Source organism: Amblyomma americanum, chromosome 4, assembly GCF_052857255.1.
Source record: "Amblyomma americanum isolate KBUSLIRL-KWMA chromosome 4, ASM5285725v1, whole genome shotgun sequence".
Classification (NCBI taxonomy): Eukaryota; Metazoa; Arthropoda; class Arachnida; order Ixodida; family Ixodidae; genus Amblyomma; species Amblyomma americanum.
Window position 1 is genome coordinate 177,469,579 of NC_135500.1, and position 20,622 is coordinate 177,490,200.

The following is a 20,622-nucleotide window of genomic DNA, read 5'->3' on the forward strand; positions in this document are numbered from 1 at the left end:
TTATATTAATTACAGTGAACAAACACAGTTTGTTTGCATGTGGTGCCTTGCCTGCCTGACGTGATATTTTTCTTTTTCAGCGTCATGACTGTGCCTGAAGATCCGGGAGACAAGAAGGATATCCCCCCCCCCCCTTCCCCCCCTTAAAAACTGTTTCGCCCAGCGGTTCACATATATCTAAATATTCGCATTGTCATATTGTCCAGTTAACATATATCTAAATATTCGCATTGTCATATTGTCCACTGGACTTTCGGATGCGTGAAGATGACTTTTTTTTCTTGTTGAAGATGCTTTATGGGCACGCTATCACCACAGTGCATGCTATGTTTGGTCAAATGTTTCGGGAAATCCCCCAAGGTGGAGTAGATTTGTAATAAGGGAGTGATTACTCATTCACATCCACCCCAGCGCAGCCATACGGCTACTAAAGAAAGGTATACAGCTTTCACACAAGCAGGATGTAATGGGTTCACGGGTTCGAACCCCGGACCAGGGGAATTTGTCTTTAACTACGAAGTTTCTGTGAAAGTTGCATAGCTTGCCTTTGTAGCCGTATATCTGCGCTTAGCTGGATGCCAACGAATAATTATTTCCTTTTTACAAATCTACTCTATCTTTGGGGATTCCCCTAAACATTTGATCAACACCGTTTCAAATTCGAGTTATTGGGCAATTCGCTGTCGCCCTAGCCATCCTGGTTAAGTCCCGGGTTCGAACCCTTCCGGTCAAAGATAAATTTATTTTTTGTTCTAAGAAGTTCCTGTGAAAGCTGTATAGCTTTTCATTGTAGGCAAATGCTATGTTTATCTCGCACTTGCTATTTGAGCCAAAATGGAAGCTTCTATGCCGTTTACCAATTTTAGGTTCTCACATCTGGCAAGTAAAACGCACAACAAAATGAACAATGTTCGGTGTGCAGCCTCAGTCTGCTATCAAACTTTTCGACAAGGCTTGTTTTGCGTCTGGGCAAATAACAATCTGCCAAGCGCTGTTCTGGCAAACTACTTTCTTCCAAAGCATCTAACCACGGCCAATGTAATCAATACAGATGGAGGGGTCAAGGAAGGTAGTACCATAAAATTAACCTAGTCACCGCAGTTTGTAAAGACTCCTTGAGCTAGACAGATCACTGCTTAGATGATAAGTACCCTAGATTTTTGGCGTGAATTATATATCCCTGTCTACCTAAGGCTTTAAAATGATTCGGTGATCTTTTTTTTTTTCATTCCTAGTTGTGCTCTGTAATACGTGAAAACATGCACCGTCTCGACGTTTCTTTTTATGAGAAGGCCATCTGCTATTACTATCAGTGATGCGAAAAGGAAAACAGCGAATTAATGCCCTGAACCTCGTTGCTAACGTCAGCGGTGAGTTCTGGGAGCTGCAGCGTTGCTCTCGACGGCCGCTCGCTGAGAGCGACGTGGTGGAATGTCCTCGAACTACTTGACACTGTTTAGAGCGTTGGCCATTAAATGAAAGAGGTGAAGTTGTCTGAGCGCCGACACGCAACGCGAGTAGATGGAACTTTCGAGTTTTGTTATTCTGACACCTCGCGCCACTGTCCACAGCAGTCGATCTTGTCTCGAGGACGTTAGATGACTCGCTCAGGGCAAGAAATGAGCGCTAATTAAGAGTGACTGGTGCCGCTGGCGTATGCGAGTTCCTTAACTTACATTAATTTATTACATGTAGACAACAGGCGAAACGGCTTAAAAGAAAAGAATTTTAATTTGGCGTGGCGAATGGTTGGCCTACATGTGTATATTTTTTAAGCTTATGTCTGAAATAGTGCTGTTTATTTTTGGAATCGACTGAACAGAAGGCAAGTGGATATATGTCAGCTCACATGCATATTTAAGTGAGGATTTTGTAGAGCAGTTAAGCATGCTTTAGAGATTGATAATGTTTCTGCAAAAAAACTGTAAGGGTTCTGTAATGGTTGCCTGCTTTGGTGTCTGCAATGAGCGTTTGACGTTCTTGCAATTTTTGCCGCCAGAACACGGAGCGGAGTATTCATGAGCCATTATCTTACACAATGTTCGAGTGCATTATATTTAGCTGCCATGTGGAATTATACTAACCCTATTCATTAATCTCCACGAATCCACCTTAACTCATTTACTGGGGGTGTGCCTACTTCCAAAATTTTGAGGCTCCTTGGGAATTTCTGGGGATGGCCCAACTTCAAAATTTTTGGGGCCCCCAGATTTTCAAATCTGGCGGTGCCCTATGGTTGGTCCACTGGTGGTAACGTCGGTGTTGATGACATTACGATCGTCTCAACTACATTCATAGATCGTGGGAAGCCCTCATACCACCAATGGCGCAGTGGCACAGCGGTTGAGCGATGAACCACTGCCCCGGCAAGTGTCCGTTTCAAACACAGCCACCAGGGGGACTCGTGAGACCCAGCTTGCTCTTCCCGAGCTCCCGTAAGGCTCATGCGCAGCGCCACTGTGGGCAGGTGGCAACTTCACTGAATTTGGCAACGATGGGCAGTTTGGTCAGAATCCGGTAAGCCAGTTTCTACCTGCCACGGTGGGTAGGTTGTGATGACACGACTACGTCCCGAGAACTCTCTCGACCGATCAGGAAATTTTGTGACAGAGAAGCCGGCAATTTTTTTCTGTGAGACGACAACAAAAATGCTATATCACGGCAGATAACTGAGCAAGTTGGTAAACATTCATTGTGAATAACAGAAAGGGGAACACAGGCGCTCATTCTTTCACACTAAATGGTATGGCTTCAATAAGAATTAAGCCTGGACCAACGCTTTTTATTTTTCCCTGTCATGGGGCTTACAACAACGCAAGCTAATATTTCTGATGTATTTACATCCAAGATAATTGACGTTACTGCGACTGCTCGGACAAAACTGGCTAGTAAGCGAGGCACACAACTGGCCGTCGCGCATGAAGCTAGGTGAGATAAAAGGAAACACATTTTAATGAGCTGGGAGTACGGAGTCATGCGCTTGTTCCTTAGTGGATATACGTGCCATGAAGCCCCGTAGGATAAGAGCCATAAGACCATGGTTGTATATAACAAAGCTCGTCCTCTTCTTGAAAGCTTGTTACTTATGGAATGGCGCCTTTTATGGAGTAAATACAGAAGAGCAAAGGGAGCGCTTTTATTTGTGCCTTCGTGCACTTGCGGAGTCTCGCGATGCTCTGCCATGGGCATCTTGCCCGCTGCCATCCAGCCTCCGAAGTAAACGGTGAAGGCGCAAGCGAAGGCCTCGCTTTCTATGCTCTAGTTTCGAGCCGCTATTACTGCTGCGTGGTGACACAGCTGCACGCGAACACGCGCCGCTCTCACTACATTTCTTCAAATGCCGAATCGCTTTACTCAGCCCACCCAACAAGCTTTTACGCGATTCCTGCTAGCGCGGGGGCTCAAGCTTGCGCCATATAATTCTGGCCAGTTTTTTAAATGTAGGAATGCATTTAACACTACATTTTCATCTTCTTCGTGTGCAGAATTTGTCCGCTCATCTAGGCCCATCCTCTATGACCTGGGGCGGTTAAAGTGCTCAAGGTGCCGCTCGAATGTGGTTCAAAAGTTCTCGTTTAATGTTTCTTGCAAGTGTTAGTTTAGTTAACACTAGCGTCAATTTGAACTTTACGTCCTTCGCGGGGTTTTAAAATATCGCTTACAATAACAAAGTTGCGAAGGCAGGTATGCTCGGCATCACAAAGGAAATTACTGTACTTTTAAAGACTAGGCAGCGACGGCATATACTAAGGCCGGACACGAGCGACGGCGGCGCGGCCTTCTAAGTCCGCTGTGAGGGCGCAGATGGTGTCCCGTGCCTACGAGCTAAATAGGACAGCTGAATCTAAGTTTAAAAAGGGAAAACTTTTTAGACACTTCAAAAGTGAGTGGTTCTCTTTTCCATGCCAGGGCTGCATGCTTGGTCACCAAGTGCTACCGGCAAAAATTTGACACCATTGATAACGTTTTCTGTTGCTGTATGCAAGGCAGGGAAACGATAGAACATATTCTTAACCAGTGTAAGACCCTCCAAACGCTAGTATCCGCAGGTATCCGCGAAGCACTCGAGTGTTAGGAATAGCCAAGACAAGACAGGATCAAGTTTCAAAAAGGCAGAAACAAGTAAGATACAACTAAAAAATTGGTGGAGAAGGTTAAGCGAGTGGTTTAGAATTGGGAAGAAAATTGGCACTCAGTCCGAAGATATTGAGCACGCTAGGCGTTAATGACTCCGTGACAGTTGTCACCACCCAATACAAAGGGGAGGCCTCCATCTAACTGGGCCCACACCTGTGGCGTCTAGACCACGGCCAGTCTCGAAGGGAGCAACCGGCCGTGGTGGAGACTAATCAGAATCACCGTGGGGCCCCAGGTGGCGCCACGTGCCGGCGAGCTCGGTGCAGAGCTGGCGGCGCGCGGTACGGTAGCGATAGAGCTAGGCGCTGTACTAAACGTCTATTGTGCTTGTGCCAAAGCTAGCGCTCTTTGGCCGCAAATGTTTTTGCGCCATTAAAATTCATCATTAGCATCATCTTTTACTGCCTAGTTCATCCCTTGCCTGCCGACACCGTTCCATGGCTACTCCCCTCACTTGTGCCCGCTCCGTGACACCCTCTCGGTACGCGCTCTGCACCTGTGCAACAGGCTGTCCGCAAGAGATACGCTGTTTGCAAACATGCGCCCTCTGCCTACACTCCTATTGGTTGGAATTGCCCTAGATTTCACCCGGCGCTTGAGAAGTACGGGCTGTTTCGACTCGCCTCTGAAAATTTTATGCGCGAACTGTGTCGCAGTGGCCTAGAACACTGGTCAGCACGCATGCATTTCTGCATTGGGGCAGTCTAGGCGCAGCAGTGCATTACGACGCTACCTTTTTCTTTAGTGCTGCATGCTGCGACTGTGGTTGCGGCGAGACCACAGGAAATCTGGTATACGAATGTCCTGTGTCTTGAGCTCAAAGATAAATGCTGTGCTATGGACTAGACTGCTTCGATCCTTCCCCGCTGAAGTAGAGTAAAATTATTCTACGGTGACCGCATCGGTCGTCAGCTCTCAAGGTCGCCAGGAACTGTCCCGCTTGCTGAATGCTTCCTGCTTGCTTGACAGGCTGTGACTCTTCAGCGCGCTAGTCCTTACCTGACGTCCTTGTTCCTTTCTTAACACCTGCCCTTCCTGAACCCTCTTCACAGCTCCTCTGTCGTTGCCGCGTGCAGGGAAGCCGACTGAAACTCTCTTTCAATTAACCTGCCTGCCTTTCCCACCCCTCTCTTCCTCTGCTAGCCGGCTTGACCCGCTTTTGGTCGGGTTCATGCAAACGCCCTGAATGTGACCCTCACTGAATGGGCGCACCATTCGGCCAAATGAGTGTGGCCTGTGGGACAAGAAGGATGCTCTTGGGCTGCACGGGATTAGCTTTGGCTGACCGCGGCGGGCCACAGCGGCTCGTCGAAAGAAACAACCAAATGCTTCAAACCTTGCTGTGGTCAGATGCTTTCTACACTTCGGTTAATGGTGATTATTTTGTTCACTCAGTTTAAGGCGTCCAAATAATATGCACGTAGTCGATCAATGTACTGATATTTCAGGCAATTGCCGATTAAGGATTTCAGGGGTAGCAATAGCTATCATGTACATTAGTGTAGAGAGAACTGTGGCACCTGTATACTAACAAACAAGAGCTAGTTACGCATTCAGTGATATTCAAAGAACGCCGTCTCGCCGTTGTGAGGTTTAACAATTACTCTCTTACTCTAAGAGGGTTTCAAATTGGGCTAGTTGGTGGTTAGCATGGTCAAACCACTCTTTTTCTCATTCGTGACAGAAAAACCCATCTAACGCAGCTTATTTCTAATCTATGTTAATCTTTTCTTTCTGAATCGGCTAAGCAATGAACTGTGGGCAGCCGGAGCTGCAACCTTAAGGTGATCAATAGTGGGCTGTTTTCGTAGCTGTAGAGCTTCTTTAGAAACTATCTTTTCTTTTAAGCGCATTCCACGCATTCGAGTCTCCCACCGAAAACTGCGAGTGAGGTGACAGATTGCTGCAGGACGTGGGGAAGTCAAACACCGTCCAAAGCGCAGGAAATGCGACAGCTGCTGCATATCGTACGGTGCTACGCTCGCGTCTGCATCTCGGCTCTGCCTGCCCGTCACCGTGATAATGCTTGCACGCGCGTGTTGTGCTTGTCGAGGCCGGCAACAGCTGCGTCGCGTTCGCTCCAGCCGAGATCCAACACAGCGCGAGGCTCGAACGGATCAGAGCGCCGCCGAGATCACAAGCATGGCACGAAATCAATCATATTCGCATTCCGGGTTGCTTCCCCTCCATCTCGGCCGACGAGGGCATTTTCGGTGCACGACGTTCGCATTCGCCTCTTGATGCTGGCGTCACGTGGGCACGGGCTGCTGCACATAATGAACCTGTTGTGAGGTTCTCGATCTACTCGTGGTGCAGCTGGGTTATGCCAGTGCAGTAGGTTGGCGCCAGCCTCCGAAGATGACTGCACGTGCGGAACGTAGCATGGCTAACACTTTTTTCGTGCCAAAAGGAAGCTCGAACATGCCATTCCTGTGCGATGTCTGCATCAGCCAGGTCAGACCCGCTGCGCTGTGAGACAGGGCTCTCTCCTTCTGGTCTCTAGTTTCCCTGTCCCGCGCCCGCTGCGGCCACTACTACCTGGAAATATCCTAAATGCATGAATATACTTCTCACATAATCATTTCCTCAAACTTGGACAAATACCATGCACTAAGGAGGTCGTTTCTATTTCAATCAATCAATCAATCAATCAATCAATCAATCAATCAATCAATCAATCAATCAATCAATCAATCAATCAATCAATCAATCAATCAATCAATCAATCAATCAATCAATCAATCAATCAATCAATCAATCAATCAATCAATCAATCAATCAATCACGGATATCTTTTCCATTAGTAGCGAACGTATCTAGACTGCCGAAGCAACGTGACACGCCCGTTTTCCACAGGTACGAAGGAGATTTACGTGTAGTGCAAATCCATAGGAGTGCAGAAGCTTAAAGCTCGTGCCAGTACTGCCTAATAATGCGTCTAGACAAGAATGGCAGCGGAAAGGAGATAGTACGATATATGCACTGCTTTGGCAAAGCTCGGAGAGAGATACGGTTGACAAAGCGTAAATGCAGAGGCCGAGAAAGCGTTGATGTGTAAGAAATTTGTTGACAGAACGCGGCGAAAGGCTGTTCTTATTGGGTAATATCGAAGATACAGGAAAAAAGATAGATTTTGTACCTTTCTTTTCTAACCAGACGCATATCGTCACTAGAAACAAACTTCACTCTTGAAACCAAAATACAAAGATTTATCTAACTGCAGATGTATTTAGCAGCCGCTGAAAGCGCGTGTAAACGAGACAATTTTGATTGCCACCAGCTACACTCATGTGTGGTCAACAAATAAGTTAATTAGATATTAGTGTAAATTTCAGCAAAGGCGTAAGAGCCTGAAACGTTCAATACATCTGGTGCACTTTAAGATTCACTGATTTCGAACACAAAGCACACACTGCCTTATCTTAATACATCCTAGTTTCTTTTATAGATACCGATTATTTATAAAAGAAAACTTTCATTAGGACCCACAGGTTTTCTTTTACTTTCTCTAGAAGCCCAAAGGCTGCCGCGTCAGCCTAGTCATTTCGTCCGCGCTGGAGCCAAACTCAGCTAGGCGCACTGCGGCGTCTTTGTTAAAACTTTGTCCCTCCGTGCGTCACAGACGCGTGTCAAAATTTTACAGCGCCCGCTGTTGATGTTGTGCAGTCTGGCGTGATTCGAACGTGATCACTTCAGGCTTAAACATACTCGAACTAAACTGCTCTAACACACTTTATTTTTGTAAGCAGGCTGAATCGGATAATGAGCTCAGCTAGCCGAAGGACACCTCTATACTGCACAGTATTTTTTATTGTAGACTAAGCAGCCGCCACGCCTGGAAAAATTTATTCATCCGTTTTAGACTAAACGAACACAATAACGTTCAAAATGCGCTAGGCTACTTTGTCTTGCACCGCAGAGGCCACTCGCCGCCGCGTTGGCTCAGTGGTGAAGGCGCTTGTCTACAGAGCTGGAGTTCCCGGGTTCGAACCCGACTGCGGCGGACGTGTTTCGATGGAGGCGAAACGCTAAGGCGCCTGTGTGCTGTGCGATGGAAGTGCACGTTAGAGATCCCCAGGTGGTCGAAATTATTCCGGAGCCCTCCACTACGGCACCTCTTTCTTCCTTTCTTCTCTTAGTACCTCCTTTTTCCCTTCCCTTACGGCGTGGTTTAGGTGTCCACCGACATATGTGAGACAGTTACTGCACCATTTCTTTTAACTACAAGCCATTTTAGTTTTAGTGGTGTGTGTGACGTAAGCGATGTGATTCACGAAGGGAAGGCACCGCACACATCCCCTTCCCCTTTATGTACACACCCGAGCGCTGCATAGACCACTGCTTTGCTGCCGGCCTCTCTTGTTCTGTCCGTGGCACAGAGAGATACAGTCGTCCTACCAAAAAAAAAACTCTTCATGGAACGCTGTTCTGCGCAGGCATCCTTAAAACTCAGTCTTTAAAACTCAAATTTCTGTAGTGGGATCGTCTGTGCCAACCTAGACCTTAGTAAAGAATTAAAAAAGCGTTTTTCAGTCCGTGTCTGAAGGTTATTTCCATATTTGCGAGTCTGCTCTTCAGCGCAACTTCAAGGGAGTTCAGGACTTACCTCAACATGCTCCACAGAACAGGAGGCAATTAAGTTCGCGCACCAGATAGGACACGCGCATCCATGTCTCTGAAAACCATATGTTTGCTGCGAGAGTTTGTTGATGGTGATTCTGGGTTCGTTTTCTCGCGTCAGATACATGAGAGGTCTTTTACGTCCACTGCGCATATTGATAGCCAGGGAATGCTACCTGCGAAGCACATTTACGCTTTCGTATGCCTCGCACTGAGGGAGCTGTCGTTAAGTTTCTTAGAACAAGGCTTTTCATATGTAAGAACCTTCTGTGACGCGTTGGAAGTTGTGTTTTGGGCAGATGTAGTAAGCGATTCAACAGCTGACGGTGGGATAGCCAAGGTGTCCCAAATTCAACAACATTTATAGCACGTGACAGCCTTGTGAATTTCATGCGTAATTAGATGGTACCAGCTACAGCTTTGATTGAGTGGCACAGACTTTGTGTTAGTACACGATCATTGCGCTGTTTACGATTGAGGCATTATGTGACTGCTTCTTAAGTGACATTATGTGAGGGCCTTGTATCAAGGACACTTAACTGCAGAGATAACCTGAAACTGCACATAGTGAATCGCGTCTATTTGGTATGCAAAAGTGACCACCAAATATAGTGATGTTAATTTCTTAACCAGCAAAGCGCACGCTGCGAAAAAAAGTCAACTTGTTGAGATAAAATCTTCCACCTTTCTGCGCCGCAAAACCTGCGACATGCTTATGCATTCTTTTCCATTCTTGCAATGCAAATGAGCGCCCTGTTTTGAACGGGATGCACACCAGCCGAAGAAGATTAAAGCGAGGATTCCATCGACCGCGATGACCACGCGGTAGCGGCAATTTCGACAGGTCGTTTCACCCCGCGAGGACCCCACGAAAAAAAAAAAATGTGCTGGGAACCTGTTTGCGGAATCTTTCCCACGCTCTTCAGAAAAGGGGGGGGGGAAATGACCTTCCCTTTGTCTGTTCGCCGCGAGACGCGACCGACGATGGACAAGACGACGGAGGGAAGAAGAGACGGCGCCTTCCTTTAATTAATCGTGTCTGACGAGAACGTCCCGACCGGAGAGCACGCCGAGGTTGTAGCCACGGCGCCGTACCTTGGATGGACGTGAAGCTTCGGGCGAAGTAGCAGCGGACCTCCGAATCCTCCTCGCCCATTCCCACGGTGCTCCGCGTGCTATGTGCGGTGTCACTCTTCCGATCTGTGCCTCGTGTTTAGTTGGCCTCCGCCCGGTGAAATGGGCGGAGCCTTAGTGCATTTAAGAAGCATCCTGAGCGGGAACGAACGCTCTGGGCCTTGGTGACAGGGCTCATCCAGTCGCTCGACGCTCTGAACTCGTAATTCTTTACTGTTTGTTCTTTCTTTCGCAAAATATGTAAATAAGTTTCTTCAAAGTGCCAGTAAATACTCTTGTTTTTCGTTTTCCCAAACTTCAGGTTCCATCGTTCCTCATCCCTTCTCCGGCCAAACAACGCTACCCTGCATCACAACAGCCGGTCGTGCTACCCGACCCGTAACAAGTGGTGATCAGCGGTGAGCTCCGAAGCCTGGGCGCCCTAACAGCCCCCTCTCATGCCGCAGCATATTACTCGTGGTTTTGCGCTGAACCCGCAGTGTGATCAGCATTCAGGTTGGTTCTCGCAAAAATTCAAAGTGGCCGCGCGTATGCATAATTGAAGCAGCCTCTCACAGTAAAACCTTGTGCACTAAGAAACAGTGTTCACTCGTAAAATTTTGTGTCTTTTGTCGTCTCTTGAAACTGCATCGCGGATCCACTACGCTGTTCCGATGCGGGTAGCATGATAAGAAATGCTCATCTGCGCCACGTTCTTGTAAAATAATTTATTAAAGAAAAGTTCTCCTTCTTGTATATACAAATGTGCACACCATAATTCAAGCATCCCGTCGCCCTTTCTTGGGCAGTGCCGTTTCTTACAGTTCCTGGAACGCCCCCTGCGTTTCGCGCAAATGACCAGGGTAAAGGTTTCGACGTATGACCGCAAAAAAAAAACAATGTAAAATAAGACAGCCAAATCGTACGCAAAGTGACGATCCCTCCGGAGATACAGACGCAGTGAACTCGACTGTCTTCCTGGGCGGCCGCGCGTCGTATGAGGGTGAAAACGGACGGGAGAGGGCGTTGAGTGGGGATGAAGGAGGGGCAGCAGGCATGGAGCAGCGGGAGCAGCCTTCGTATTCGGTTTTGATTGCAGCTGACAGGGAACTGCCTGCAGCCCTCAGATCGTTCGAAACGAAAAATGGTACGTGCAGGCATAAGCCGGTGGAAAACGAATTTTGAGAATGATTCCAGCTTACTTTATGCTAACATAAATATTTTCCTAGAATTATAGCCTAACGCACGAAGAAATCGTGCAGTGGCGGCATTGACAACCGCTGTAGAATACTGCAGTTATATTTATGTTATTCAGTAGCTGTCACCGATGCACTACTAAGTTCAGTGCAGCACCAGTGTTGCTGCTGTTAGGCTTTGAAATGACAGCATTTTCAAGGTAAGCTTTGATCAACTAAAAAAATACTGCTGAAGTCTTAGTTGACGCTGATTGTGCCGTTGTTGCTTGCCGGATAAAGTTTCTTTATCAAAACTTAAGCTGGCTGCTTGCTCGCCTCATGGTATTTAGTTTTAGAAAGCTCAGTTTAATGCGATGGATTGAGTGAAACTTGATAGTTAGCAGCAGCGGTCATATTCTTGATTCTCCTAAACTGGAGTGATCAGTTGAGCCGGGCTGACAAGACGCAACTTCGTAGAAAACTGATGCACTAGTCTTCAAACTTAACGCTCTCAAGCACATTATAAAGGCTAGATAACGCAGTGTGGAGGTGGTAGTGGTGCATTCTTGGTTCCCGATCCAATTTACCTGGAGAAAGAAAAAAATGCATAATTTTAAAACTACAATGGATAGGAGTAAAGACATTTGATTCCTGCTTCGTGTGCTTATTCAGCCTGGACGCTTGTAATTTTTTCGCTGACAACGTTGCCCGCTATTTTTACTCCAAGGCCTTATTGTCTTTACTTTGATGTTTACTGCATTTTTTCCACATGTCTTCTGCACCATTGAGGCAGCAATTTAAAAATCACCGCTCTAAACGGACTGCTCTAAAATTATAAATGGACGTGAATAGATTACAAAATGAGATATAATTACGTCTTGGCATTAGAACTCATGAACGTAAAAAGTGCGACGAGTATGTTTTGATGCGAAAAACGCTTGTGCTTCTGCAAATTCCTGCTTGAAAAATGTCTGTCTTGTTGGAAAATCATCACGCACAATGAGGTCATGCGAGTGCAAGTGCAGAGCTGAATGATTTGTGCAGCCTCAGCTGCAGAAACGTCGAAGAGGTAACAATAACGCGCAAAGGTGCAAAAAAGAAACACGCACGAAGATAGGTACGCGAAGGAAGGTGCGAATGTTATGCATGACAGCTATGTGAGACGCAATACTTACAAAATCAAGAGGCTTGCGTTGATTATCCTTCTGCAAAACTGCTTCTTTCCAGTCTTCGAGAGGAGCGGAAGGCTTTAGCCTGTAATGCAGTACGCAGTGTTATAAGAGAGTCCTTTGACGCAAGAAAGTGCATCACCAGAGGCTTTCCAACTCACCGCACGTCATAACCTGTGCATGTCGTCTTCGTCGAATACTTTACATTTGCTCGAAACGTAGAAAAGCTCGGATCCGTCTCGGCTTCTAGAATAGAAACCAGGAAGAATGAGGTTTTGTTTCTATTTTAACCTAATTTTGTAGCGTAACTGGTTGGGAGATTCTGTGATGCGTGCAATGACTCATTTAATTTGCGTGCTTTACTGAACAAAGAGGAAAAATGCAACGATCACTTACAGTCCCGTGGCAGTCTGCGACTTCCTAGACTGTATGGCTATGTGTTCGGCTAAAGAAAAAGAGAAACAAGAGAGCACAAAACAAGCCATTGTCAAGCCTTTTTTTTTTCAGTCAGCCATAACTGCAGAGATGGTTTCCATTAATTTCGGGGGACATAATACGTGCTCAGTGTTATTATTATTCGAAGGGAAGGTGTGAGACGTTGATTATCGGGAGAGCGAGTGCAGAGCGATACTAGTTAGCGGCTACTTTCAAAGTGGTTTTACTGACATGAACGCCAAATTCCAGTGCGCCGCGCAGTGTTCACAGTTGCACTTTTCGTCGACATTAACCCAAGCCCTTGGCTAAACTGACTCAATAGGGTTGGCTGTCAATACGTTGGAAAGGCCATCCGGATATCGAGTTTCAAAGACATGAAGATAGGCTCGAATAATGCAAACACTGCCGGAAAGACATTTAAAAAGACCCACTGCTTTGCTGACTGTTGAAAAACACTGTCTGAGCTAGAATTTCAGATTTTCGCGCTTGCTGGTGAATATCGCATGGGTAAATGCAATGATGAGCCATTGAATGCACGAAAACTCAGAAACCGTGCCTGAATAACGAGCTGTTGAAAAAGCTGCTTCGGATTAGGGTGCCTCAATGCCAGCGCCCGTGCCAATGGAGCCAGTGCCAGTTCCAGTGGAGCGGCGCTGGCATTAAAACACCCTACTTCGGATGGCTTTGTAGCGCCTCTCGCGGCGCGCTCGGCTCGCAGGCCATGGCACGCGGCGCCGGACAAGAAAGAGGAAGTTGGGCTAGGCCACCGCAGCGCGAGCAGCGCAAATAAACAGTTCGAACCTTTAACACTTTTAACATCGGCGGATTATGAGCACCTTAAATATTATTGGAACAGGAAAATTTGTTGCTCTCGGCAGCTTGAAGTATCACTGACGAGGCTTCGCTGCCGCATCCCCCCCCTCTAAATTTCTATTTACACAAGTCGGGTTTGGCGCTCTCTCCCCTTTGTGCATTTTGCCGTGAGCCTGAATGTATTGAACATTTTTGGCTGTATTGTCGCCGATTCAACTCTCTGAGAAAAAGGTTGCTGGAGGAGCCCTTGCAGCATCTTGGCCTTAGTTTGAGCAGCCCGCTCTTGCTATCATTTGGCGCCACCACATTTGGGTTCAGCCACAGATCTGTTTGTACCGCTGTTCTAAATTTCGTGATGGAATCTCACCGACTGCCTTGCTAAGTGTTCCAAGCTTTTCTTTTCTATCAATTATTACATTTTGACTAAATCATTAATATTTAATCCCTCCCTTTATTATTATTCTTAAAATTTTAAAATCAAAACACTCATTCCTTTTCTGTTCATGACGAAAAATTCACCGGTGTTGCGCTCCCACGTGCTTTTCTTTTTTGTTAACTGCGTTCAGGTGAACAGCCACCCGATTCTTGGCCGATCCCCCAGTGTGGGTATGTGCCATCTTTTGATAGGCTAACAACAACAACCTCAACACTGTCGCAGCTGGTTCTTCCTCGCCTTAGCTCCGACAGATTTGGCGACCCGACTTCGAACACGCAACCCAATCTTCCTACATGGATTCCTCTGGCTCTTCCGCCCTTACTACCGGCGGTGACCCGTCCCAGAACGCTCAGCCTCTTGGTGCTTCGGTGGCCGCGTTCCAGCTAGTCAGCCTGCCGCCATTTTGGCCCAATAGCCCCCGCGCCTGGCTCCTGCAGGTTGAGGCGCATTTCCAGCTTCAACGTATCACCAGCCAGGGGACCAAGTTCCTCCACCTCGTGTCGTCCTTGCCTCCTGACGTCGCTGAGGACTTAGTGGACGCCATCAGTTCGCCGGACTCGGCTTGACCCTTCGACACGCTGAAGGCGGCTATCATCGACCGAAAGTCAGCGTCTGAGCGCAGCAAACTCCAGCAGCTCCTCAGCGCTACAGAGCTTGGTGACAGCCGCCCTTCGCAGCTCCTCCGTCGCATGCGCCACATTCTGGGAGACTCCGTTGCTCAACACGACCCACTTCTTCGTGAGTTGTTCCTTCAGCGTCTTCCCCAACACATGGTCCCCATCCTCGCAGCTGCGGGTAATGTTTCATTAGACAAGCTCGCTGAACTCGCTGACTGTTTTGCATTACTCACGGCTCCCCAAATTCAGCTCTGTGACCAGTCCGCCTCCAACTACTGCCGCAGACTCCCAGCTTGCCAGCATCGAATGTCGACTTGATGCTCTTGCCAGGCGGCTCGATGTCCTCGCGCCTTTGCCGCACCCTCCTCCGCCGAGGTTCAGGCCACGCCACCGCTTCCCGGAATTTCAACCATCCGACGCGTGGCCAGCCACATCGCCCTCGGCTGTCTGCTGGTACCACCGTATTTTCGGCAGCTCTGCCCGCAAGCGCACACACTTGTGCTCCTGGTCGGGAAACGCCGCGACCGGCCACTGGCGGCGGCAAGTGGTGCTGGTGGACGGACATGCCGCTTCTTTTATGTCTCGGACAAGATTACCGGCACTCGTTTCCTGGTCTACAGGGGAGCACAAGTCAGCCTCATAGCGGACTCTTGGGCAGATCGCCTTCGCAACGAACAGACCTCTCCGCTCCATGCGATCAACAACTCCCCCATTCGCACGTACGGCCAACGGTTCCTGACGCTGAACCTCGGATTGCGCCGCACGTTTCGCTGGATCTTCATTATCGCTGACGTCTCGCAAGCTGTTCTCGGCGCGGACTTCCTCAGTTTCTTCAACCTAGCCGTCGACATGCAAGCTCATTGCCTCATAGATCTCAGCACGCACCTCTTCGTCAATGGCGTACTCTCCACCACTGCGGCGACGGAGCTTCGCGCTCTCGTCCCTGTTTCGCCGTATGCGAAAGTTCTGGCTGATTTTCCCAACCTCACAAAGCCGCATACCAGAGAGCTACCGGTGAAGCACTCGATCACTCACCACATTGTGACTTCGGGACCTCCGGTGTTTGCTTGCCCTCGACGTCTGTCGGGAGAACGCCTCGCTATAGCTCGCCGTGAGTTCCAACACATGCTGGAACTGGGCATAGTACGCCCTTCCTCCAGCAACTGGGCATCGCCACCTCACATGGCGACAAAGAAAGATCGGGGCGACTGGAGACCATGTGGAGATTACCGCGCCCTCAACGCTCACACTTTACCAGACCGCTATCCACTTCTTCACATACAGGATTTCACATCAAATTTGGCTGGGTGCACGAACTTCTCTAAAACTGACTTAGTGAAGGCTTAATTATCATCAAATTCCTGTGGATCCCGCTGATATTCCAAAGACGGCCATTACCACACCATTAGGCCTCTTCGAGTACGTGCGGATGCCTTTTGGCTTGCGCCACACCGCACAGACTTTTCAGCGAGTTATCAACGAGGGTACGCGGATGGACGCTTACATCGATGATCTCCTCGCAGCAAGTTCAGTCGGTACTGAGCATGAAGCTCATCTGCACGCCCTCTTCCACCGACTGGATGAATATGGGCTCGTCATCAGCCCGAACAAGTGCCTCTTTGGCGTAGCTACAATACAGTTCCTCGGCCATCTTGTCACTCCACAGGGCATTCGGCCTCTCGACAGCAAAGTCAAAGCAATCCAAGAATTTCCCGCCCCCACGTCACTAAAAAAGCACAGAGAATTCTTGGGCCTCCTGAACTTTCATCGCCGCTTTCTCCCGAAGTGCGCCTCTTTCCTGAAGCCTCTGACTGATCTTTTGGCTGCAAAAAAATTCTGCTGCGCCACTTGAGTGGACTGAGGACGCTGCCGATGCATTTGCTGCAGCCAAGAAGGTGCTCGCAGACGCCACTTTGCTCATACATCCAGTTCCTGACGCTGCACTGCGCCTCGTCACCGACGCCTCGAGCATTGCCGTCGGCGCAGTTCTCGAGCAGCACGTCTCTAGTTGGCAGCCCCTCGGTTTTTTCTCTCAAAAGCTGAAGCTGAAAGCTAAATACAGCACCTTCGGTCAAGAATTGCTGTGTACCTCGCCATCAAGCACTTTCGCCACTTCCTGGAGGGCCAGGACTTTCACGTCATCACGGACCATAAGCCCTTGACGTTTGCCTTCCAAAGGAACCACAGCACCTACACTGCACGCGAGATCCGCCAACTGTGTTTTATCTCCGAGTTTACTGTGGATCTCCGTCACGTCCATGGCCCGGAGAATGCTGCTGCTGATACACTTTCTCGTGTTAGTGCCATGGCGCCTGAATCACCAATGGACACGGAGGAGCTAGCGGCTGCACAGCGCAATGATTCATAGCTGCATCGTCTTCGCTCCTCATTCACGTCCCTGTCCTTCGCCGAATGTCCACTGCCGTTTTCCTCCCAGTTCATTACGTGCGATACATCCACTGGCGTCTCGCGCCCCTACGTACCTTTGTCTTTCCGTCGCACCATTTTTGAGAAACTGCACCGCCTGAGCTACCCTGGTATTCGTGCTACACAGAAGCTGATTACATCTCGTGTCCTTTGGCCAAGCATCAATGCCGACGTCCGCCACTGGGCACGAATCTGCCTTCACTGCCAGCGCGTCAAAGTTCACCGATATACCGTCCGCCTGCTTATGCTTTTCGGCCGCCTGACGCACGGTTTTCCCACATTCACACTGACATTGTTGGACCACTCCCGTTATCACGTGGGGCCTCTTATCTGCTCACCTGTGTGGACTGTTTCACCCGCTGGCCCGAGGCGTTGGCCATTGCTGACACTACAGCCGAGACCTTTGCCTCGGCCTTCATGGACGGCTTGGTCTCTCGTTTCGGATGCCCGTCTGTCGTCACCACCGACCGCGGCCGCCAGTTTCAATCGGCCCTGTTTACTGCTCTTGCCAATATTCTGGGCGTTCGCCACATCCATACGACCACCTTGCATCCTTCGGCCAATGGCACGGTGGAACGTCTGCATCGATCTCTGAAGGCTGCCTTTGCCACTTATCAGCCAAGGGAACGCTGGTCCGGCCACCTTCCCCTCGTGCTCTTGTGCATTCGCTCGGCACTGAAGGCTGACCTCGGCAGCTCTTCTGCTGAGTTAGTCTACGGCGTTCCCCTGCGTCTCCCGGGGGAATTCTTCTCTCCTTCCTCCCCTCCGTTCATCCATTACGCTTCCACCTACATTTCACAACATTACTCCTGTCACCCCTGCAGCCCATCACCCTCAGTCCGTGTTCGACAGCCAGGACCTGGCCTCCTGCACCCATGTCTTCACCCGCCATGACCACGTCCGTCCACCCCTCACGCCGGCCTACGACGGACCGTTCCGCGTCCTCCATCGTGCGCAGAAGACCTTCACGTTAGACGTCAACGGCCGTGAAAACGTCGTGGCTGCTGACCGCCTCAAACCAGCCTGCATTGCCACTCTTATGCCCGTCGGCCCTACACTCGCTCTCGCTTCGACTGCGCCACTATTGTGCGCAGCTTCCTCCAAGCACATCCGCTGGGCGAATCCTGTGGCTTTGCTCTACGGGGGAGAGGGGGAGGAAGAGTCCTGTAGCGCCTCTCGCGGCGCGCTCGGCTCGCAGGCCATGGCACGCGGCGCCGGACAAGAAAGAGGAAGTTGGGCTAGGCCACCGCAGCGCGAGCAGCCCAAATAAACAGTTCGAACATCAACGCTGTCGGAGCTGGTTCTTCCTCGCCTTAGCTCCGATAGCCTCAACGGGGCCGCAGCTCTTCTTTTTTCTTCGTGTGTAGAAAAATAAAGATTTTGCCATAATGATCTGATGCTATGCGTTCATTTAATCTTTGCACGTGGAGAGATGAATAGTGAGAAATGCTCCGAAGCGCATGTTCTGCAGCGCCGCATCCCCGTACCTGTCCTCTTGTGGGCGTAAGGCACGTCGTAGACCCTGTGCGGCACGGCGTACGCCGACGATCCCCGCGACGAGCCGCCTCCGCCGCAGTACGTGGGCTCCGCGGAGCCCAGCACCTCGCTCTTGTAACGCTCGCCGGACAGGCTGCCTGCGGTGCGCAGAAAGAGAGAAAGAGATTAGACGTTACGTCGAGGGCTGCTGCTCAACAATGAGAGAAGCATGACGCACTCACTGTCAGTCCAGCTTTCAATAGAATGATCCTACCTGCCATTGCCTCATCATCTCTAAAAAAGCCAGCAACAATAAAATGACAAGACAGTAAAATTACGCTCAGATGGCGACGCTATATCTTTACATACTTCCACTTGACTTAATTTACACGTTAGGCTAGTTTTTTTCATAACATGTCACAAGGCAATCCAGTGTGACCGCACCGTGACTACCGAGTGAAGTGTGTGTGTTGTGGTTCTCTTCCGACCGCCAGACGTCTCTTCCTCACCTCTCAAAGCGTTCGCAGCTCTCAGACTTCATAACTATATATCAGGCTTTTCCGGTGACGAGTAGACTACTTAGAAAAAATGGGAAGCTATAAAGCGTAACTAAGACAAGCGACCAGTCACTGGCATACGGGCAAGATGTGCCTCTTTCTTGCTGTTTAGTTGAAGCTCGAACGAGACAACAAAATGCTTGCGCCGCGATTGGCATCGAAGGCAACTTGTGTTCGGCAGTTAAGCAGGAGTTCTCAGGTTCGATCGCTGCCGCAGCGGCCATATTTCAAAGGAGGCGAAAAAAAAGAACAAACGCCCGCAAACCGATATTTTGGTGCACGTTAGACAATCGCAGGTGGTCAAAACCAACCTGCAGCCCTCCACTGCGGTGTGCCTCATTGCATACGGTGTTGTTTTAGCAAGTAAGAATCCACTAAACAATGAGTAATTTTACCAGCCGCTCTATTAACGTGATCGGTAGTTGTTACGTACTGCCCACTTCCGTTTCAACCTATTTCTTAAGTTTCAATAAGCGAGATATTTTTTTTTGTTTCGTTCATCAAAGTTAGAACAATTACATTAGGATTGTGTAGGAGGAGGAAGAAGAGATGTGGTCTCCCCTTTCTCTACCTTTGACGAGGCATGGCTGCAAGTGGTCGTGTCTAACAGTTGAAGACAGGGCCTAACACATTCGTTTCTGAATATTACCAAGCAGGCACGTAATCACAATGCCGGGCCCACCTGTACAAAGTGCCAACTGTTCGCTTCCCCGTTCTCTCGCTACGGGTTCCTTAATTCTGGCTCAAAACGACATGGATACTGTTTTCATTGGCCAGCCGGAGAAAGTTGGAGTTCTCACTTGAAATATACTACGCGGACGTCGTTTAAAAGAAAATCTCGAAGAAAGCCGTCCTTCACACTACTATCGCAGTAACCAAGAGCCATGCCTAGAGCCATGGACCTGCAGGTGGCAGCACTGACCCTGCGGCGTGCCGTGTGCAGCGGTGGTGTCGTCCGCGTGGCGGCGCATAACACACCACAGCACGGCCAGCACCACGACGAGCACAAGCACCGAGCTGCCGATGGGCAGTGTCACGGTGAGGTGCCGGTAGAAGGAGGCCATCTTGGCGTCCAGCAGATGAGGCTTCTGCGAAGGCACGTCTACGGAACGAAGAAGGGGGGGTGGGGGTGGCGAGGTAGGTGTAATAAAATTAGACGCAGTACACTACAGCGCTGCAGAAATTACTAGTATAAGAAGTTCTGCAGCAGTAGGTCATCTACCTAAAGGTCGTCCCAAGATCAAATTGGCATGTTGGTTAACGTGGCAATCTACATAGTGTGGAGGCAAGGGTGGCTGAGATTCTGCCGCCTATCGGGATGGATGGACGGATTTTATTGGCATCCTCTTTGAATCGGAGCGGTGACCTAATCATGTGACGGTTTTACTTATTTCGTACTTTTAAGGTTTTCTTTTCTGTTTGGGTTATTTGACATTATAACCCATTTACTTCCTAAATTATAACCTAAGACACATGGAGCGTTCGTCCATGTCTTTCTCCATGCGTCTGTGTGGAGCTTTTATCATCATAAGCCTGAATACGTCCACTGCAGTGTAAAGGCCTTTTTCATGTCTCTCCAATTAACCTTGTCCTGTGCTAGCCGCGGCCACCCTATCCCTGCAAACTTCTTAATCTCACTCGTCCACC

General features: G+C 49.1%; 1 protein-coding gene across 1 annotated transcript in view; it reads right to left on the reverse strand.

The window, feature by feature from the left end:
* Positions 1–10,588: 10,588 nt before the first annotated feature.
* Positions 10,589–20,622, reverse strand: part of LOC144128754 (cell adhesion molecule Dscam1-like) — a 188,500-nt gene continuing 178,466 nt past the window's right edge. The window contains exons 23-28 of the mRNA XM_077662411.1: positions 19,898–20,077; positions 18,430–18,576; positions 12,611–12,659; positions 12,376–12,460; positions 12,221–12,299; positions 10,589–11,632 (exon numbers count right to left, since the gene is read on the reverse strand). Coding sequence (XP_077518537.1) covers positions 12,382–12,460; positions 12,611–12,659; positions 18,430–18,576; positions 19,898–20,077 — 455 coding nt within the window. The 3' untranslated portion in view covers positions 10,589–11,632; positions 12,221–12,299; positions 12,376–12,381. The remainder of the gene's footprint in view (positions 11,633–12,220; positions 12,300–12,375; positions 12,461–12,610; positions 12,660–18,429; positions 18,577–19,897; positions 20,078–20,622) is intronic.